The following is a 20,721-nucleotide window of genomic DNA, read 5'->3' as shown; positions in this document are numbered from 1 at the left end:
ACTCTTAACACTTCTCATTTATATTTATCCTAAGTCACAACCCAGTAAATGAAATGTTTTTCACTCAACATTATCATCTGTTTTTGCCTTTTTCTATAGAGTTATAATCTTCAATCAAGAGAATATTAAAAATGGCAAAGGTACTGAAACATGTTCAACAATGTTAGTCATTAGGAAGATGCAAAATAACATCACAATTAAATACAATAATATATCTATTAAAATAGTAAAATAAACAATATTGGCAATGCCAAGTGTTGACAAGATTGTGGAGCAATTAGGATTCTCATACATTTCTAATGCAAATGGCAAGTGGTTGACCAGTTCTTACAAAGTTAAAACTATATTTTATAACTAAGTTATGCTACTGCTATATAACTCAGGAGAAATGGAAACTGTGTATGCACAAAAACCTGTATGTATGAGTGTAAACCCGAATGTTTACAGCAGCTTTATTCATAATCACCCCAAACTGTAAACAGCCAAAGCATCCTTCAATTGCTAAACGGGTAAACAAACTGTAGGTCCATCCATACAATGGACCACTACTCGCTCGGTGATGAAAAGGAACACATGCAACAACATGGAAGGATCTCAAATATACCAGGTGAAAGAAGCCAGGCTCAAAAGCCTACATAGCATGAAAGATAAAGAAAAGTTATAATGTCGTGGAGGACATAGTATCTAGATACTATGGATCCACAGATACTGGTGGATTTGTATAATGTTTTGCATGATTTAATGTAAAAGATACTCTGCAAAAGATAAAAGGGTAAAGGAGAGAAAACATCACTGTTGACGGTGACTGGGAGTGGAGGTAGAGTTGACTAAAAAGGTACATAAGAGAATTTGAGGGTGTGATGGAACTGTTCTCCATCTTGACTTTTGTGGTAATTACATGACTACACATGTCAGAATTCACAGACTGCATGTCAAAAATAGTGAATTAAAGGAAAAAACAGTGAATTTAGCTCCATGTAAATTATAGTAAAAATAAACAGACATCTCCCCCAAATTTTTATTTCTATTATTTTGTTTGCACAGGTCCTCCTCCTACATCATTATGTCTTTTTTTTTTTTAATCTTTTCTTTTTTCTTAAAGACTTTGAGTTCAGAGACTCATGTACTTTCCTGGTTCTGATTACTCCTTTTTCTCTCTCCCATGTTTCTATCTTCAGATTTCTACTTTTTCTCTAGCTACCTAATTTACTTCTGTGCCCTCAACTATCACCTCAGTGCAATAATTTCCAATTTTTATCTACAAGCCCTCTTCTGCTTCCAGATCTACATTCAGTTCACTTCAGTTCAGTTCAGTCGTTCAATCGTGTCCGACTCTTTGAGAACCCATGAACCGCATGATGCCAGGCCTCCCTGTTCATCACCAACTCCTGGAGTCAACCCAAACCCATGTCCATCAAGCCATCCAACCATCTCATCCTCGTCCCCTTCTCCTCCTGCCCTCAATCTTTCCCAGCATCAGGGTCTTTTCCAACGAGTCAGCTCTTTGCATCAGGTGGCCAAAGTATTGGAGTTTCAGCTTTAACATCAGTCCTTCCCATGAACACCCAGGACTGATCTCCTTTAGGATGGATTGGTTGGATCTCCTTGCAGTCCAAGGGACTCTCAAGAGTCTTTTCCAACACCACAGTTAAAAAGCATCAATTTTTTGGCACTCAGCTTTCTTTATAGTCCAACTCTGTCATCCATTCATGACCACTGGTAAAACCATAACCTTGACTAGACAGACCTTTGTTGGCAAAGTAATGTCTCCGCTTTTTAATATGCTGTCTAGGTTGGTCATAACTTTCCTTCTAAGGAGTAAGCGTCTTTTAATTTCATGGTTGCAGTCACCATCTGCAGTGATTTTGGAGCCACAAAAAATAAAGTCAGCCACTGTTTACACTGTCCCCCCATCTATCTGCCATTTACTCATTGGCTTTTGGACATTTCCATAGGGACAGAGGTGGCTCAGTGGTAAAAAAATTCGCCTACCAATGCAGGCGATCTTACCAACCCAAGCCTGGGTTAGGAAGATCCGCTGGAGGATGGTGTGGCAACCAACTCCAGTATTCTTTCCTGGAAAATTTCATGGACAGAAGAGCCTGGCAAGGGGCAGTCCATGGGGTCACAAAGAACCAGACATGATTGAGTGATTGGGCATGCAGAAGCTCACACACACATGCAGGGATAGAGAGCTTTAAACTAATGTATCACAGACTAAATTTCTCTTCCCATGTGCATCTGCACTTCCTTCTTAACCTTTCTATTTCCATTAATGGAATTACTAACTTCTCATCATTGATGCTTTATTTAAATGTTGGTGTTATTTTATTCTATGTTTTTGTGTTTTCATCTGGCTGTTTTCTGCTGAAGATATATTCACATTTAACTAACATTCCAGTTTTCATTTTGTTCCTTTCTCTATCACCTTTTGAGGTCTTAATCTATTCAAGTCAGGATAGTTGTAATTTTGTAACTGATCTCTGGAAGAACTTAGAATAAATCTTAATAATGCACACACATGATTATGCTATCAGTCAGTTCAGTTGCTCAGTCATGTCCGACTCTTTGTGACCCCATGGACTGCAGCGTTCCAGACTTCCCTGTCCATCACCAACTCCTGAAGCTTGCTCAAACTCACATCAATTGAGCTGGTGATGCCATCCAACCATCTAATCCTCTGTCGTCCCCTTTTCCCTCTACTTCCAATCTTTCCCAGCATTAGGGTCTTTTCCAGTGAAAAGGGTCTTTTCCATCTGTTCTTTACATTGGGTGGCCAAAGTATTGGAGCTTCAACTTCAGCATCAGGCCTCCCAATGAATATTCAGGGATGATTTCCTTTAGGATGGACTGGTTGGGTCTCCTTGCAGTACAAGGGACTCTCAAGAGTCTTCTCCAACACCACAGTTCAAAAGCATCAATTCTTGGGCACTCAGCTTTCTTTATGGTCTAACTCACACATCTATACATGACTACTGGAAAGACCATAGCTTTGAGTAGATGGACCTTTGTCAGCAAAGTAATGTGTCTGCTTTTTAATATGTCTAGGTTGGCCATAGCTTTTCTTCTAAGGAGCAAGTGTCTTTTCATTTCATGGCTGCAATCTCTGCAGTGATTTTGGAGCTCAAGAAAACAAAGTCTGTCACTGTTCCCATTGTTTCCCCATCTATTTGTCATGAAGTGATGTAACCCAATGCCAAGATCTTCATTTTTTGAACGTTGAGTTTTAAGCCGTCTTTTTCACTCTCTTCTTTCACTTTCATCAAGAGGCTCTTTAGTTCCTTTTCACTTTCTGTCGTAAGGGTGGTGTCATCTGCATATCTGAGGTTATTGATTATCTTATACTCTTGCTCAAAAATCTTTCATTGTTACTAACAATGAATTTAAACATATGACACTGCACACAGGGTATAAATGGTTGATTGAATGGATGCTCAGCTCGAAACTACCTCTTTCATGAGATTTGCCTAAACATCCAGTTCTTAATAAGACACTGAGCTTTTATGACAATAAACTCCTATAACACTCATTTAGTGCTTAGTATATGCTGTGACATGTCTCTCTTCTTTCATGTTCAAAACAGCTATATCAACATGGTGTTCAGAAGCACATGGAAAAAATTTTTAAACATAAAACACAACAATGAAATACCACATTACTCTATAGGTACATCTTCCACTGTCAACTTGTGTTACAACAAAATTACAGTTTTCTTTATATTCCCATTGCTTGCTGGGTTCACTATTTTTCCAGAAATTGAGCCCTATCCCATGATTTTATTTACTAATACTACACTTGGCTCCCTACACACACTCAGCACATCCCACAGTACTCTGATTCTCTTCCTCTGCTTTTTCTTTTATGCATAACATTCATCACCTTTTACCAGACTATATAATTTACATTTTTACTTATCTTTCTCTATCCCTGCTAGAGTGTAAGCTCCAAAAAACACAAATTTATAAAAATGCTATGTATCTCAAGCATCTATAAAAGTACCTGATTTTATCGGCAGTTAATATTTGTGCAGATACCTCTAGAATCTATTATAAATATCCCTGAAAATTTTTAAATTTAACACTTGTTTAAGATTATGAAGTCTAGAAAAGAGTTCTTAAGGGACTGTTGATTATAAAAATGATATCTTTTTTTTTTTGTAAAAGGTAGATGTGTATTTTAATTTCTACATGACTAGCAAAATGAGACTTAGTAATTTTCTTTCACTGACTTCTTTAGTTCTCCAAACACTGTATAATAAATTTTTTTGGTAATTAGTTTGAGAGGTGAAGAGACTTGAGTTTACATTAATCAATTATATCAACAAAACAAAATACCATGTTATATTTCCCAGAAAGTGATGTTCAAAATAAGCAGATTTTAATAATTCAAATAAAATTTATAATAAGATAATTATTATTTCTCTTTAAAAATATTTCCTATTATTTAAGACCAAATAGTGTTTATTATTAAACACTCCAGCTAGTCACTCTGGGACCCTGAGAAAATATTAATACTTATTATTTCTGAGAAATAATACTGAGAAAATACTTATTATTTCTTTTCACATCCACTTTGAAGCTGTGCATAGTAAAACTGGCAATTATAAACTTTTAGGGTATGTTTTTCAAATTTCATGTGCAGAAAACATATGGCATAACTATTTTTTATGCTGCAATTTTTTGTCAAGATGTGAGAATCATGTCCACTCAGATGGCTGTGCAACACACAATATTTGATTTAATAATCCCAACAGATTATTCCTCATGTTTGAAAATGAGTACAACATAAAATAATATTACAGTGTCAGGTGCAATTTTGAACTTACAGTGTTGTTAGCAACCAGTGGAAAGACATCCATTCATTGTATTTAATCACAGGCCAGTTAATAATTAGATCTGGTGTCAAATCTTTGGTGTCAAAGAAACAGTTTGCTGTTGAGAAATAGCTCCTGTGATTCTTGTTAGGAGACTAATCTTAGCATATGTAGTGACTATGTAAATGAATCCTGGTATCCTGTTCCATTTCTTTTTTATCGTCAGATGCATGTGTTAAAATTTTGGCTCAGATGAGAACGTCAAGCACATAGAGTTCTGACTGTTCACCTTTAGATTCCATGGTCACTTTATTACAAGACATGAAGCAGGAAAGAGTTGTCAATTTTGCCAGCATCTTCTCTTCAACTGTCATCCTTCCATACAAAGGGGAATCCTCTGGAAAGCTAGGGGATTCTTTTGTTCTTCTTAGAAACAATGAACAAAAACTACTTCATTTAATATTCTCTTCAACCTTGTTTTATTGACACAAACTGGCAAGGCTATCCCCAGAAGACAGGCTTGCTAACCAACTCTGGCACAAATAATATCTTTAAGATCACGAGCAGAAAAGAGTTTATATAGCAGGCCTGAGACTGCTACCTTTAGAAATGCTGACTTTCAAGAATTTGCCCTTGATCCATATCTGGGAACTTGGCTTCTCTAATTAAAAAGTGTCTTCATAGTGCCCTGACTCATTGTACAAATGATGTGTTTAATAGGCTGAACTTCTGCTTTCCTTTTAGAGTTTTGGTATGTGCTCAGCAGAGGGCGCCTACATGAACAACCTTGTTTGAACTGAAAGTTTGTGTCCCCCACAAACTCATATGTGGAATTTCTAACTCCCTAAGGGATGGTATTAGGAGGTGGGGCCTGTGGGAGGCATTTAGGTATTTAGGGTGGAGCCTTCATGAGTAGGATTAGTGCCCCCTTTTAAAAGGGACCCCAGAGAGCTCTCTCCTTCCTTCCCTTTCTGTCATGTGAAAATAAAAGAAGTTGACAGTCTGCAGTCCAGAAGAGGGCTTTCATCAGAAACTGACCGTGCTGGCCTGATCTCAAAACCATGAGAGGTAAAGTGCTACTGATTATAAGCCACCTTACCTATGGTACTTGTCATAGCAATATAGTAGTGTGAGCTGACTAAGACAAGCCACAATAAAAACCTTAGGAGTTGAATATCTGGTGGACTTCTCTGGGCAGAAAAATTGCATGTTACTGCGCGTTTTGGTGACTGGGAAAAAAAAGATCCCACACAGAAGTGTACCCCCTTATAGGAGGGAGAGAGCCTAAGAAAGCCTATGCATGGATTTCTCCAGATTCTGCCTGGGTCCTTTTCCCTTGCCAGTTATATCATGTATCATTTCACTGTAATAAACCTTAGCTATGTGTGTAGCTATTTTCAGAGTACCGTGAGTGCTTCCAGCATATCGGCAAATATTTTGGATACCTTATGAAATGCATTGTAAACTCTAAATTGAAGCAGCAATCCTTCAAAATTTAATTAGCTTATATTCAACTATTTTGTATAGAAGTCAACTTATCCTGAGGCATATGTGAGAATGATTATTTTTTATAACATGGAAAAGCATATCAAGAGCCGAAATACCGTGGAAAAAACTCATTAAAACTTCTGCAGGTCTCTTTTAGTGCCTGTAATGCACAAGCATTTTTATACATTTAAGCCTTTACATTTTTAATCTTGTTCCTTTTGACTTATTGTTATGTGATAAACATAAACTCATTTATAAATTGAGTTTAAAACACAGTGACTTATAAATTAAAAGTAGAACAATGGAATACCATGAGCATTTAAATTATGTTGATACATGGGTATAATTACATATCAAATATTAAGTAAAACTATTAAAGGAAGAAAATATAAACATTGAATATAGCTGAGAAAATTGTATCATATAGTCATAACCATGTTAATAATACACTGTGTACCAGTTGATTTCTTTGATCCTTAAAATAAACTTTGTAAGGTGGGTATGTTATTCTGATTTTATAAATGAGGAAAGTAAGTTTTAGAAAAAAAGACATTACAAATAAGTCTTGCTAGGCGATTCAGTGCTTCTTAGTCATCCACAATTGCCTCTATGCTGTGTCACAAAATTTATAAATGATTTAAAAATGATATAAAACAGTTAAATATCCACTAGTTTCTTATTTTTCTATTTTAAACTGCTTATATTCACAGCAATGATCATTTTAAAAAGTTGTATATCATACACTACCAAATCTTTTACAAAATGTAATCTTTCTTAAAAAGACTAACTAAAGTGATAGTGATGAATGAGAGGTTTATTAAGGAGAGTTAAATCTACCTGGTAAATACAGGGGAAACAGTTAAAGTAGAAAGCCAATGGACTCACGAGCAGAGGACACAGCCTCAGCCGTGCTGCTGACATTGTTACCACAGAATTCAGCTTCTCTTAGAAGGCAAGCAGCCAAACTCTTTCTGCAGGGACAAGTCTGCCATTTGTACAAACAAATCCTCAAAGTGGAAATAAAATCTTCTTGATGTCTATTGGACTATTGTTTAGAAACAAATCAAATATTTAGGGAGTCAACCAGAACAGTTTATCAGCATTGGCCTAGGAGGAATCATAGTTAGCATAACTGAATGTGGAAATGGCTCAGAAGGAAGTGAGGGGAAGAGGACTCTGAATTTTACCTGCTGTTGTATCAGCCCCAAGAAGATCTTGTGAATAGCCAATGGTAACTTTCAATTACAACTGCCCATTGGCCATTATCATAGAAAAGCTAAACTGAAAAACAGCCACTTACTTCCCTCTGATCAGAAGCAGAAATAAGTGGCAGTATTTGGATTCTCAAGAAAGCAAACTCTGGGAATATCAACTCAGGTCATATGGAATATTCAGATATGGCCAGACTCTGAAATAGGTATGATGCATCAAACACAAGCAGAAGGAAGAGAAAGGCAGGTGAACACACTTCAGAGTCTACTTGAGCCCTGTGTCCAACAGACCAGGGGTCAGGCTCTCTCACAAGGTGTGACCTTAGGCAGAGGGTTAGTTTACTCATCTTCAAAGCAAGAATAATGATAGCTACCTCATAAATGTTAAATGAAGGAACATATGTAGAGTAGTTTGAACACAGCCTGGGATGTAGTGTTATTAAATAGTATCCAATATTACCTCATTATAGTATTCCTGTTACTAGGCTTCAAAGGAGGTTATCAGTTTTTAAGATTAAACAGAAAGAGACTCACAGACATAGAGAACATTTATGGTTACCAAAGGGGAAAAGGGGAGGGAGGAGGGATAAATGAGGTTACGATGAACATATATACACTACTATATATAAAATAGATAAACAACAAGGACCTACTGTATAGCACAAGGAACTGTATTCCATATTTTATAATAACCATAAGGGGAAAGAGTCTAAAGAAAAATATGTATAATCTAAAAAATCTAAAGAAGAATATATGTGTGTCTAACTAAATTGCTGTGTTGTATACCTGAAACTAAAAATATATTATAAATCAATTACACTTCATTAAAAATTAAATTAAAAAACTATGTTTACATGGTCTTTATTTCTGCAAATTGTATTTATTCTGCAAATGATAGTGGTTATTATCTGAATAATATTGTGAGAGTTTTAAAATGATGATAAGTTACCTTCTGGCATTAGGTAAGGGAATAATGTGGCTGGACTATATTTACCAGATCATTGCGAAGCTCAAAGGAAACACAACCAAATTTAAGTAGTGTTTCACTGTGCCTCACAGCTGGTATCAAAGCAAGTAGTATATTTTGCAATTGGTTTATTCTTATAGGAGAATTTAGCCTGAATCCACTGGTTTTATTACCTTACATATACTTTACCTGCTCAGCTGTCCAATGAATGCCACTAGTTTTATGGCCCATAGAAGCAGAGCTGGCTTAATGAACATGCATATCTATGCATCCACTTGAAAGGGCCCCACACATTATGTTGCTGCTCCTGCATAAAGTGAATATCTACCCCAGATATGAAATTAGGCCAATATATCTCCATTGCCCTGACATCATTATGGGTTATCTTTACAAAGATAAAATAAAGAACTTTTAATTAATTATTAACTTTAGGTCTATAAAAATTCTACTTACAGTAAATAAAGAAACCAGAAGCAATTATATCAAGGCATAAGTAAAAAAAGAATCAACACTAAGTTAATTATTAGCCCATTAATATAGTGGTATATAAATACTCAACACAATTTTTATAAGCTCCTAGCATGCATTCTTTATAATGAAAGAATACGAAACTTTGTTAGTTTTGTATGTTCTATTGAATCTCTTAATTTTGAAGCTATTTAAATTTATAGTTGCTGTATAGATACATGTTTTTTTTTATTTAAGTGGGAAAAGGACATGGCTTATTTGGTGTATGATCACACATCCTATAGAGCTTAACAGAAACTCATTTGCAGTGTCCATAGAGGAAAGACCAAGGGTTAAAATAATATGGAGGAAGAACAACTCATTTTTCCTAAAATTATTATTATAAGAACATCTTGTATTGAAACACCGCCTTTTCTTGGAAATATGTAGAGCCTAAATAATTTGTTCTGTGATCCCATAGAGTAAGATTAGTTCTCCTGAGTCAGATTAATTTGAAAGGAGTCATAAATAAATAGTTTAAATAGTGAAGAGATATCTCAACTTTGTATTATTCTGTGATTTTTAATATTATCAGAACATTCAGAGATAAAACATGAAGGGGCGTGTTATTCTAGGATAATGATTACCCTTTTGTAATTAAAAAGCAGTAAAATACAAACTTCATCCAAATGAGTGTATAATTCAACAGCAGACTCATATGAGAGGTACACTGCCATTTCTTTTAGGAATAGTATTCTTTTCATTGTGAAAAGATTATTTAATGTTACTCATATGCCAAACATCTTAATAAAATACTTCTTTCATACAGAGAGACTATTAAGTACTTTATATGCACTACAATAAATTCCTCTTTCCTCCCAAACGTATGCTTCCCCTCTGGTGTTTACAGTATTTGTCAATGGTACTTTTACCCTCTCATTTCCCAAGTGCAAAACCACAGAATATTCTACTTTTCTCCCCTTCCCAAGTGCCATGCATTCAGGCTGTGAATGGCTCACATTTTTTTTTTTTTTTAACAGTGATCCAGTCTGTGACTGATACAGTTCTGGGACTGGATATTTATGCTAACGAGCTCAGCAAAATACCTATTGCAATTCCACCACATGAATGGAAGAATCTGAGATTCAGACAGGTGAACTTACTCAAGGCTACACAGACGTACTGAAACAGCTAGGACCGGAATCATGTGTTGTTGTTCCTTAGACCATTAATTTCCCCACTATCTTTTCATTTCTGCTGAGATTACTTTTACATTATTCATACCCATATCCTCTGATTCAGTTACCTCTTCCTGAGATCTAGTTCTTACGATTTTGCCAATAATGTCCTAACTGGTACTCTAATTTCATGCTACACACAACTGCTGGCTTCATGCTCCTGAGATGCAGTTCTCACCATACCCAACCCCCTGTTCAAAATTTCCAAAGACCACTCTTTACAAAATCATGTCTACCTGCCTGGAATATGTCTCCCAAAATTTATAGGTAGAAATACTAACCCTGCCATTGATGATATTAGGAGGTGGGAACTTTGGAGGTGCTTTGGAGATGAGGGTGGTGCCCTCATGAATGGGATTAGTGTTCTTATCAAAGAGACCTCACAGACTCCCTCACCCCTTCTGCCATGTGGGGATACAGCCAGTAGTTATCAGAACCAAGTGAACCAGGAAAAGAGCCCTCACCAGATTGTTACTATGCTGGCACCTTAGTTTTAGTTTCCCCAGCCGCTACCATGTTGAAAAGCAAATTTCTGTTGTTTATAAGCTACCCAGCCTGTGGAATTTTGTTAAAGCAGCCCAAAGGGACTAAAATACTTAGCTTGTCATTCAAGACCTTCTATCATCAGCCCAAATTGAATTCCTGCTCACTGTACATTCACTGGGCCAGTCACTCAACAGATATTCACTGAGCTCCTATGGTACACCAAGCATTGTGCCAGGTAACACCAAAATGAACAGGACACAATCTAGTCTTATTCGTCAAGGAGATCATTGTCTAATAAATTCCTTTAATTACATATGCAAAGAAAATGTTCTACAAGGGCAAGCTTGATTATTTTATAGGGGGCCTGTGAGAAAAAAAGTTAAGATATATAGAACAAATATTTACACTATAAGCATTTGTTTTGTATTGATAACTGCTTTACATAGGATGATATAAGATTAAAATAATATATCAGAGATCTTTGAATTACTTAACTATTTGTCCAAGCTCAGTTAAGTGCTTTTTATAGCTTATGATCTTGCTAAACCATACAGATCTACTAAATAGACTTAAACAGGAAAACAGATTCAATGTTATTTTTTGATAATAGCTTACCAGGAAGTAGAATGTTGTCTGTGTTTCTTTGGGCCCGGCCTATCTGGAAAGTTGTCAGGTTCACTGTTGGTTTAAGAGCATTTGGTTTTTTCAGTGATGGTTTTATCTGCTTCTGTGACTTGACAATATTTGCAATGCTACTAGACAATGATTGATTTATATACCAAGTTAAATTAGATAGGGCAATTTGAGTTTTTATTTCAATTACTGATTCCACATGTTCTGTCAGACTTTTCTGAAGAAGCTGCATATTTGGTAGGGAATCTTTTATCCTCTTGGGTATGGTAGCATTTAGTTCTGATATACTTCTAGAAGCATCATGACATATTGTTACTACTTCATAGAGAGTCTTGTTAATTAAAGAGAAATTAATAGAAAGATGGATGGATTTTGCTTCTAGTGCTTTAAATCTGGAATTTAATACCTGCATTTGTAGAGCCTGGTTGCTCTCATCTGTAGTTGCACTGTCTTTTTTTAGTGAAACATAGTAAGGTATGAGCATCTTGGTCACTTTAGATTCAATGCCTTGCAACCGAGTTTCAAAATTTTTGGAAATTTTTGTGGCTGAGAGTATTTTTTCCTCCAGCTGACTTATATTTTGCTGGAATTTTATCACTTGGGAACTGGTTTCATTGAACATTTGGGAAATCTTTTGAAAGTTGGACAGCCTTAGTTTTTCATCTTTAGGAATATATGCAAGGACCTTGGCAACTTGCAGAACAAAGTTATATCTCTGATCATCATTGACCAAAATCTGAATAGAATCATTCAAATGTTGAAACTGAGAAATAAATGTCAATATAGTGTCCATATTTTGGGTACATTTATGATGGATCTCAGGATTATACTTTAGTATATTTAAAGTTTCTTTTAATACATAGTTGTCTTGAATGAAATCAATGGCATCATTTACGATAGTTATTGTCTTATTTAGACCATCTTCCATTTCTAAGGCATGTTCATTGATACGTCTGTCTAAGGCAACCCCACGGCTCTGTACTTCATTTCTAAGTAAGTTGTATCTTCTTGTAAGCTCTTTAGTAAGTACATTAAGACTGTTAACAGCACTAGTCAGACTTTCCACTTTTTTCTTTGTAGCTACTACTTCTTTTGGTTGTTCGTAAGTCATTGTCTCTCTCAAGGACGCTCCCTGCTCGAGCAAGGGTTGAAGGATCTCCATATCATAAGTCAAATCACTTAGTTGCTCATTCATTTTATCCATCTTATTGTCCATTGGAAAGAGAAACTCAACCAATGTTTGATTTAAAACTTGTAAATTCTCTTCTGTGTCCTTAATTTGAACTTTAAAATTATCTCTATACTTTGATAACATGTCTTCACATTCCTCTCTGACAGATTCTTTCTCCATCTCCAAAGCAAGGGTAAGATTGTTTATCTTGCTGTCTTGGGTGTGCAAATCATCAGATATCTGCAACAACATCAAACCTTGCTTCTTTATATTCTGATATAGAGTAGATACATATTCAGTGATGTTATTGCTAACTGATTCAGGAACTGGAACACTCTTCTGATTTGATGTTTGTTCAGTTGATAAAAGATGCTCTTGCACTTCCCTCATTTTAGAAAGGGTCTTGTTCAGGGATTCATAATACAGAATTCTCCTCGAGCGCTCCTGTTCTAGAGCATCTTCTAAATGAGTCTGCTTTGCTTCTAGTTCTTTAATAGGCTTCTCACACGTAAAGGTCATTTCTTGTCTTATATTTACAATGTGATTTTTCAGGTCCAGTATATCTGTTGAAGTAGGCCTATTTTCTTGCATTAAAACAGACTTTTGCTGGACTGCTACTGAAATTACAGATTCATTAACTTGTTGAATTATTTGTTTGACATTTTCAAGTTCCTTGGAGACGGTTGATACAGTCTTGAAGAGCTGCGCTACAGTCTCTTCTATGTCATTTTGAAAAATTTTTAATTGTTCTCTTACTATTTCTTTCACCAGATCATTAATGCTTTTGGACTTTAGGCCTGGAGAAAGAAATAAGAAACAACAATAAATGACATATTATTTTAACTGTGTAAAACTCTTTATACCTCTAAAAAGATAAAAGTTTGAGACTAAAAATTAATGGCATGAAATGATAAAAATATTTCTTGACTACATTTCCTTATGAAATTTTAAAAAATTACTGGCATTCCTAAAAGGTGATCACTTCTTAATTGGTAAGTATGTGGGGGAAAAAATCAGTTTCAGGTAGTACACACTAGAATTATAGAACTAAGTTTCTCTGGACAAAAAGACATGAAGGAAATACTATGGACTTCAGTTAACAGACCCTTGTATTCTAGCCTTAGTTTTATATGAAAATAAACAGTTTGGGGCTTTCTGCCTTAGTACGTGGTGTTAGCTCATGACTGTTTATTAGCTTTCTAGTACAGTTGACCGTTGAACAAAGCAGGGATTGGGGCACCAGCCCTCTGCACAGCCAAAACTCCACATGTTATCTGTAGTGGCCCTCCGTTGTATCTGAGGTTCCTCTGAATCCCTGGTGGCACAGTGGTAAAGGACCCGCCTGCCAAAACAGGACACATGGGCTTGATCCCTAGGTCAGGAAGACCTCCTGGAAAAGGAAATGGCAACTCATTCCAGTATTCTTGGCTGGGAAACCCTGGCGTGCTACAGTCCATGGGGTCACAAAGGAGTTGGACATGATTGAGTGACTCAAAAACAAATGTCTGAATCCACAGTTCCACATCCTTAGATTCGACCAACTGACTGGATTGTGAGGCACTATAGTATTTACTACTGAAAAAACTCTGTTTATGCTTATGTAAGTGGGCCTAGGAGATTCAAACCTATGTTGATAAAGGGTCAATTGTAATTAGGTTTCAGAGCTTGTATTTTGTGCTTCTAAAACTCAATATGTTGACTGCAGAAAGAAATTTCATGAGGTTCCCAAATGAGGGGCAATATGAAGGAATAATCACAAAATTCCAATAGTTGATAATAACAATGAAATAAAAATAATGAGATGTTTGGGGAATCACAAAACTAAGTCAAACAAAGACAGAAATTTAAGATATACATGACCTATCAAAACATGTTAATTCTTTTTTAGGTGATTTTATTTATTTATTTTTAGTTTGATAATTCTTTAATTTTTTTATTGAGGTATAGTTAATTTACAATATTGTTACATTAATGCTTAACAAAAAGGGGAGAGGAAACTTGCCATTAATAAAGTACATACTAATACCTCTCTTTTGGAAAGAACAGATTGATCACAAACCAGAATTATGGACATTCAAAAAACAGCATTAAAAAAAAGGGAAAAGAGGAAACAACTCTTGAACTCTTCAGAATCGTTTAAAACAGGAAAAATAAATATTTTTAAAAGTAAAAACAGACAAACCAGTTACATACAAAAACAGAAAGTGGAAAAACTAAAACATACTTGAGGCATATTTCTAGTATGTGGCAATGGAATAGATATAAATGAAAGATATGTCCATTCAAATACAAGTAGCCAACATTTATAATGCAAAATACAGGCAACATATTACAAAGCATTTTAAATTGAAGGTCTGCACAATGGAGTATTGAAACAAGTTATGGCTACTATGAAGTCTATTCAAGAAAGGTGATTAGCTAATAAAAATATATAGTCTCTACATGTCTCTATTTTGTAAGCAAGTTTTTAAAAGTATTTAAGTTGCTTGATAGACTTACATAAAGCATATTGTGAAAGAGCAATTATACCAAATGGAATGATGTATTGCTTAAGCATCTTGATACTTGATAATTCATGTGATACAAAGACAAAGCTGTGAATGGATAGATACTTCCTTAGAAATTCTAAACACTAAAGATGAATGTTGTTAATAGATCTTTTAAGGTCTAGGATTTCTAGAGCACAAAATTTACGTTTCTAAAGCTATTGGAAACTGAAATAAACTTAGTCTAAAAACTATAAGTAAGTGAAAATCAACTTGTATGTAATAGAAAAAAAAAAGCATGTGAAGTATGAAATAGTAATCAGTGACACACAGCACCAAAATACTAAAGAAAGGCTAAGTTTATTAGAAAAGATTAAATAGCTGCAATTAAGATAAATTATACTGAAACAGTCTAACTTTTGCACTTACTAACATGAACAATTATACCAAAAAAGTTTTTGAAGTATTTTTATTTTTAAAATTTTACTTTGCATTTGACACATCACTATTTATACAACAAACCTTCTTTGAGTATATTCTAGATGCTACATAGAAAATGAAATTTGGTCAATGAGATTTATGACATTTAAAACAATACGGTAGCTTCACTGAGTGTAAGGCACCACTTAATAGAAAGGATATTTTTATGGCACTTTATATAAGATCATTTAGTCATTTTCTGCTAGTTAAAATCATCTTTAATTCTCATGGCAACAACTAGATGAAGCATAATTAAAGTTAGGAATCAGACTTCTCTGAAATTTATAACCTAATGATTTTGGCTTTAAAATGTTTTTCAAGATAGACAAGGTAAAATAAAACTTAGGTGTAACTGAATTTATTAATTGTAAACAATAGCAACAATAACAACAGATTTTTAAAGGGGAAAGCAGCATGATCTGAAAATCAGGAAAAGAATGAAAATAGGTATAAAATTCAGTACAGAATCCTGAATAAAGTAATTATGAAAAAATAAACGATAAAAGTAACAATTTATGCTTTAAAATTTTAATGGAAAACTGCATTGGGTAAAGGGTAAAAATTATAGCTAGTGTTTGAAAAGTAATCAGATTATTAGCTTTAAAAACTTGTTTCAAGAAAACAAGCTTTTCAGATAATATTCATATAATTTGTTACTATAGAAACACCTGTGCAAGAATCTAACTTTTGCAAAAATAGGTTAAAATGCCTTATGTCAATATTTGAGTGAGCACATCATTTTAAGTGTATTTGATTTTGTTTCATGTGACTCCATGTGCTGCTACTTCCTAAACAATTTGATATTGCATATGGTGACTTAGATATATCTGGTATCAGATAGCTAGGCACGTCCCTCCTGTGGCTGTGAACGCATGGCCTATTCATAACACTTATATAACTCTTAAGGTGTTGGGGCATTTGATTTTAAACAGTTTCTCCAGCTCCTAGCAGATAAAGCAGTGCTGCTTGGTCTGATGTAGTGTAAGTGAGAGAAGGGTCATGGTTTTGCTGGGAAAGTGCAGTACCTTGGGGGTGAATTTAGCTCTTGTTCCCTGTATGAACATTCATTAGCTGCAAGCCCTCTGGTTCTTTTAACTGATTGGGCTCAGCTCACAATTAATGCCTCCTACCACTTCCTGGCAGATAGATGGGGAAACAGTGGCTGATTTTATTTTTCTGCGCTCCAAAATCACTGCAGATGGTGATTGTAGCAATGAAATTAAGAGACGCTTACGCCTTGGAAGGAAAGTTATGACCAACTTAGACAGCATATTAAAAAACAGAGACATTACTTTGCCAACAAAGGTCCACCTAGTCAAGGCTATGATTTTTCTAGTAGTCATATACGGATGTGAGAGTTGGACTATAAAGCAAGCTGAGGGCCAAAGAATTGATTATTTTGAACTGTGGTGTTGGAGAAGACTCTTGAGAGTCCCTTGGACTGCAAGGAGATCCAACCAGTCCACCCTAAAGGAAATCAGTCCTGAATATTCATTGGAAGGGCTGATGTTGAAGCTGAAACTCCAATACTTTTGGCCACCTGATGCGAAGAGCTGACTCATTTGAAAAGACCCTGATGCTGGGAAGGATTGACGGCAGGTGGAGAAGGGGACAGCAGAGGATGAGATGGTTGGATGGCATCATTGACTCAATGGACATGGGTTTGGGTGGACTCCAGGAGTTGGTGATGGACAGGGAGGCCTGGCATGCTGCGATTCATGAGGTCGCAATGAGTCAGACACGACTGAGCGGCTGAACTGATTGAAGAGGGACTGTTGTTACTATGAGTGCATATTTTTCCTGTGTCAGGGCCAGAATTTTTGTTAGTAGGTTCACAAAAGGCTGTTGACAGGCCTAATTCTCTCAGGTTATGATAACTAAATTTTGCTAAATAAATTTTATTATGATGGTTATAGTTGATTGTGTACTGTTCCTATTTAACTTATTTCTCATGCTATCACTTCAGGGAAAATTTATTCCTTTCTCATGCTTGCTATGAGTTTTAGCCATAGAGAACATACCAGAAATGTAAGACAGAGTCTTTCTTTCAGTTGGTTAATAGCACTAATAATTTACATCACTGAAAAAATAATGATGGCTCTGTACTAATAAATGATATGGAAATCTTCACCTTTTTATTTCTTTTATTTGTGAACCACATAAAATAGAGAAAAAAAATAACATGAGTGATAGAAATGGGATGCACAGTGAATATTTTTTATGTACAAAATAAAGTGAAAGGGACAAGTAATCCTAAAAACCTGGAAACATACAATAAGCCCAGTGAATTGAGATGCTCCTAGTAGCCAAAATATGTCCAGAATATCTATGGCCTGCCTGAAATCTCTTTGCCAAATTAACTCTTCCTGATCCATTACTTATCATTTGACTTGGTTTTTCTTTGTAGAAGCCTTCCCTGATCCCCTTAAATTGGATTTATTGAAATTATCGAGAGGTGCTACTGTATTGCTACCATACCAATTACTCACTATACATAAAACTCTCTGATAGGCAGAATGCTGCTGCCCCTAAGATGTTCAGCCCCTAATTGCCTGAACCTGTGAATATGTTACCTTCCATGGCATCTTGACAGATATGATTAAGGTTAAGAACTTTGAAATGAGGAGATTATCCTGGATTATCCAGATGGGTCCAATGTAATCATATGTGTCCTTAATGAGGAAGAAGGCAGAAGAGTGGGTCTGAGAGCTTCCATGAGTTGGCTTTTGCAAATGGAGGAAGAAGACCATGAGCCAAGAAATGCAGTAGCCTCTAGAAATTGAGAACAAGCTTAGTCATCAAGAAAATGGACCCTCAGTCCTACAACTGCAAGAAAATGAATTCTAACAACTCAAATGAACAGGAAATGGATTATCCTGCAGATCCTCCAGAAAGGAACAGAGACTGCTGTTTCAAGAGCACAAAATTCAGGCAAAAATGACCCAGATTTCTATGAATAATGACCTGATGGAATTTAGAATATATTTTGTTGATTATATTCCATGAGCTAGATAGTTTCTGGGGTAATAATATATTTTAGATTTATCCTCAACATCTTCATCAATACTGAGACAATCATGGATCTATGTGCCTTGATAAGCATCCCTTGACCTCATTATCTTGAACTGGAAACCACAATGGAAGCAGATTAAGTATAGCTCCTTTTACCTATAAAGAAATACAAGTAAGGCTATAACTAGGTACATAATGTCAGTAGGTCAGATGAAATATTCAAAGATTTGTCTGTATTAGTAAAAATATATTTATATGTTTCCAGTCATTTCAGAAATTAAGGCATTTAAAAGTATCTTATTCCCCGCAAAATCTGTTTTAGACTTCTCTACCTCCCAATCTAAAGAAAAATCTTAAAATGATGTGAGAAGAGATAAATGAGTCTTTTGCCTTCTGTCTCAACTAAATGAATAATTTACGTTTACCTTTTAGAAAAGATTGAAATTCCCTGCCTTTGTCTTCATTGAATTTCTCTTCTAGTGAGGAATATGTGCTCCTTACATCACTCACGGCCAAAGAAATATTGTCAATCTTCTTCTGCAGAAGGGTTAGTTTCGTTGCCTGGTAGTTCATCTGGTCAGTCATTTTTTGTGTCACTGCTGATATATAAGATGAGAAAATAGGAAACATATAAAAATTCATATTTAAAACCATTCAAATGTCATGATAGATTGAGTGGTAATTCAGATAAACCGTGTTTGGACTTCGTATTTGAAAATATAGATTATATACACTTGGCAAATGGCATCCTAAATTTTATACTACTTAGGGGAAGAAATTTGTAAAAAGCATTCCAAAATCTTAGAAGTCTAAAATGTTTTAATTTTGCCCAGATTTTTCTGTCTCTCTTTTCTTAAATAGTGTCTGTTATATTTTCAGTAGATGAGGAAATTGAGAGTCAGAAAACTAAAATAACTTGCTTGAGGTTACCAAGCTAATGTATCATCTTCTGCTTTCAAATCCAATGCTCCAAAATTGAAGAAGTGTAACTTTATATATATACATATACATGTGCATGCATACTACATATATATACCTACATATATACTACATATATATGTAGTTTATATCTATATTCTGATAATTTTTTATTTACTGAGGTATTCTTTAATGAGAGATAAAGAGATTCAGAATTTGGTTAGAATCACTTTATAAAACAATGATACTTTCCATACTTTTACATGTGATTTCAATAATTCAAGGAGGGTTTCATTGTATTTTGTGAAAATACTGAAGTTTGACCCCTTAACAAAAATTGAGTACAGTTTATAAGCTATATTCACCTGAATTCTTAAAGAGATTCCCTTACATCAGATTCCTCAATTTGAGTGCCTTGTTTTGTATGACTAGATATATGCCAAATATAGATGTTTTTAGCAGTAACCAACTGTATGTTTCTAAGAGATGAAGCCTAAAAGGAATGGTGAAATATTTATGATTAGAAAGATGAGAATGTATGTGACATGCCAAATTTAGATCAACGTGGTATTCTTATTGATTCTGAGCCACAATTCTTTGCCCTAGTCTGTGATCAATACGCCTTGGTAATCTCTTATCAAACAAGGGAAGAGAGGCTACTTAGCTGCTTTAAAATGATCAAGTCCTTCCATCCATGCCAAAGTTCTTCCATAATTGTACTCTTTGGAGGACAATAGTGTGATTTAATTTGAAAACCTGTGAATTCCTTACAACCTAGTGTGACAGCATTTCTATTGCCTTCTGTGTCTGTACAGAGAGCTCCAATAATTACACATGTTCCCTTCATGCTGGGAATCAGCAGCTCATTGAGCTTCACCTAACACACAGCAGCAGTAGAAAGGGTCAAGAGGTGTGTTAATGTGCCATCATCAAACATTTGACAAGCAAGTGATGTATTGTTTGTAAGTCTTCATGAAAAGAGTTGACAATGATTGGGTTAGGGACTATAGTAATTACAGTCGTGACCTGGGTCACCACAGTCCTGCTGCTGCTGCTCCGATGTTCCTCTGCCAACAGCCGCGTGACTTTCAGCCTGTTTGCTGTGTATCAGCTGCTGTTGTTCCCGGGCTAGATAGAAGCAAAAAGAGAAGAGAGAGAGTTAAGCACTGGGTTGACCTCACTTTTTTCCAGTCCTGAGAAGCAGTGTGGCTATCGCGCATTTTCCCATGTACTGAAGCATGATGGTCATGGTCCAGCATGATTGCAGAGTGAGCGGCTCTGCCCCCATCCACAGGGTGATGTGCTACCACATTGGTGCTGGAAGTGCAAGATTCTAGTTCTCTTTGAAAAAAGTAAAATTATTCCGGTTTC

The 20,721-nt window shown here is 35.5% G+C and overlaps 1 protein-coding gene and 1 long non-coding RNA gene across 3 annotated transcripts in view; one reads left to right on the top strand and one right to left on the bottom strand.

Moving 5' to 3' along the window:
* The window catches only part of MMRN1 (multimerin 1), an 81,099-nt gene that overhangs the window by 6,688 nt on the left and 53,690 nt on the right, over window positions 1-20,721 (bottom strand). Inside the window, exons 5-7 of the mRNA XM_020887587.2 lie at window positions 20,377-20,478; window positions 18,858-19,031; window positions 11,266-13,251 (exon numbers count right to left, since the gene is read on the bottom strand). Coding sequence (XP_020743246.2) covers window positions 11,266-13,251; window positions 18,858-19,031; window positions 20,377-20,478 — 2,262 coding nt within the window. The remainder of the gene's footprint in view (window positions 1-11,265; window positions 13,252-18,857; window positions 19,032-20,376; window positions 20,479-20,721) is intronic.
* LOC110133553 (uncharacterized) overlaps window positions 1-20,721 on the top strand; it is a 92,962-nt gene that overhangs the window by 54,966 nt on the left and 17,275 nt on the right. The window lies entirely within an intron of this gene.

This window comes from Odocoileus virginianus, chromosome 21, assembly GCF_023699985.2.
Source record: "Odocoileus virginianus isolate 20LAN1187 ecotype Illinois chromosome 21, Ovbor_1.2, whole genome shotgun sequence".
Lineage (NCBI taxonomy): Eukaryota > Metazoa > Chordata > Mammalia > Artiodactyla > Cervidae > Odocoileus > Odocoileus virginianus.
Note: the sequence above shows the minus strand (reverse complement) of the source record. Positions and strands in the feature narration are given on the sequence as shown.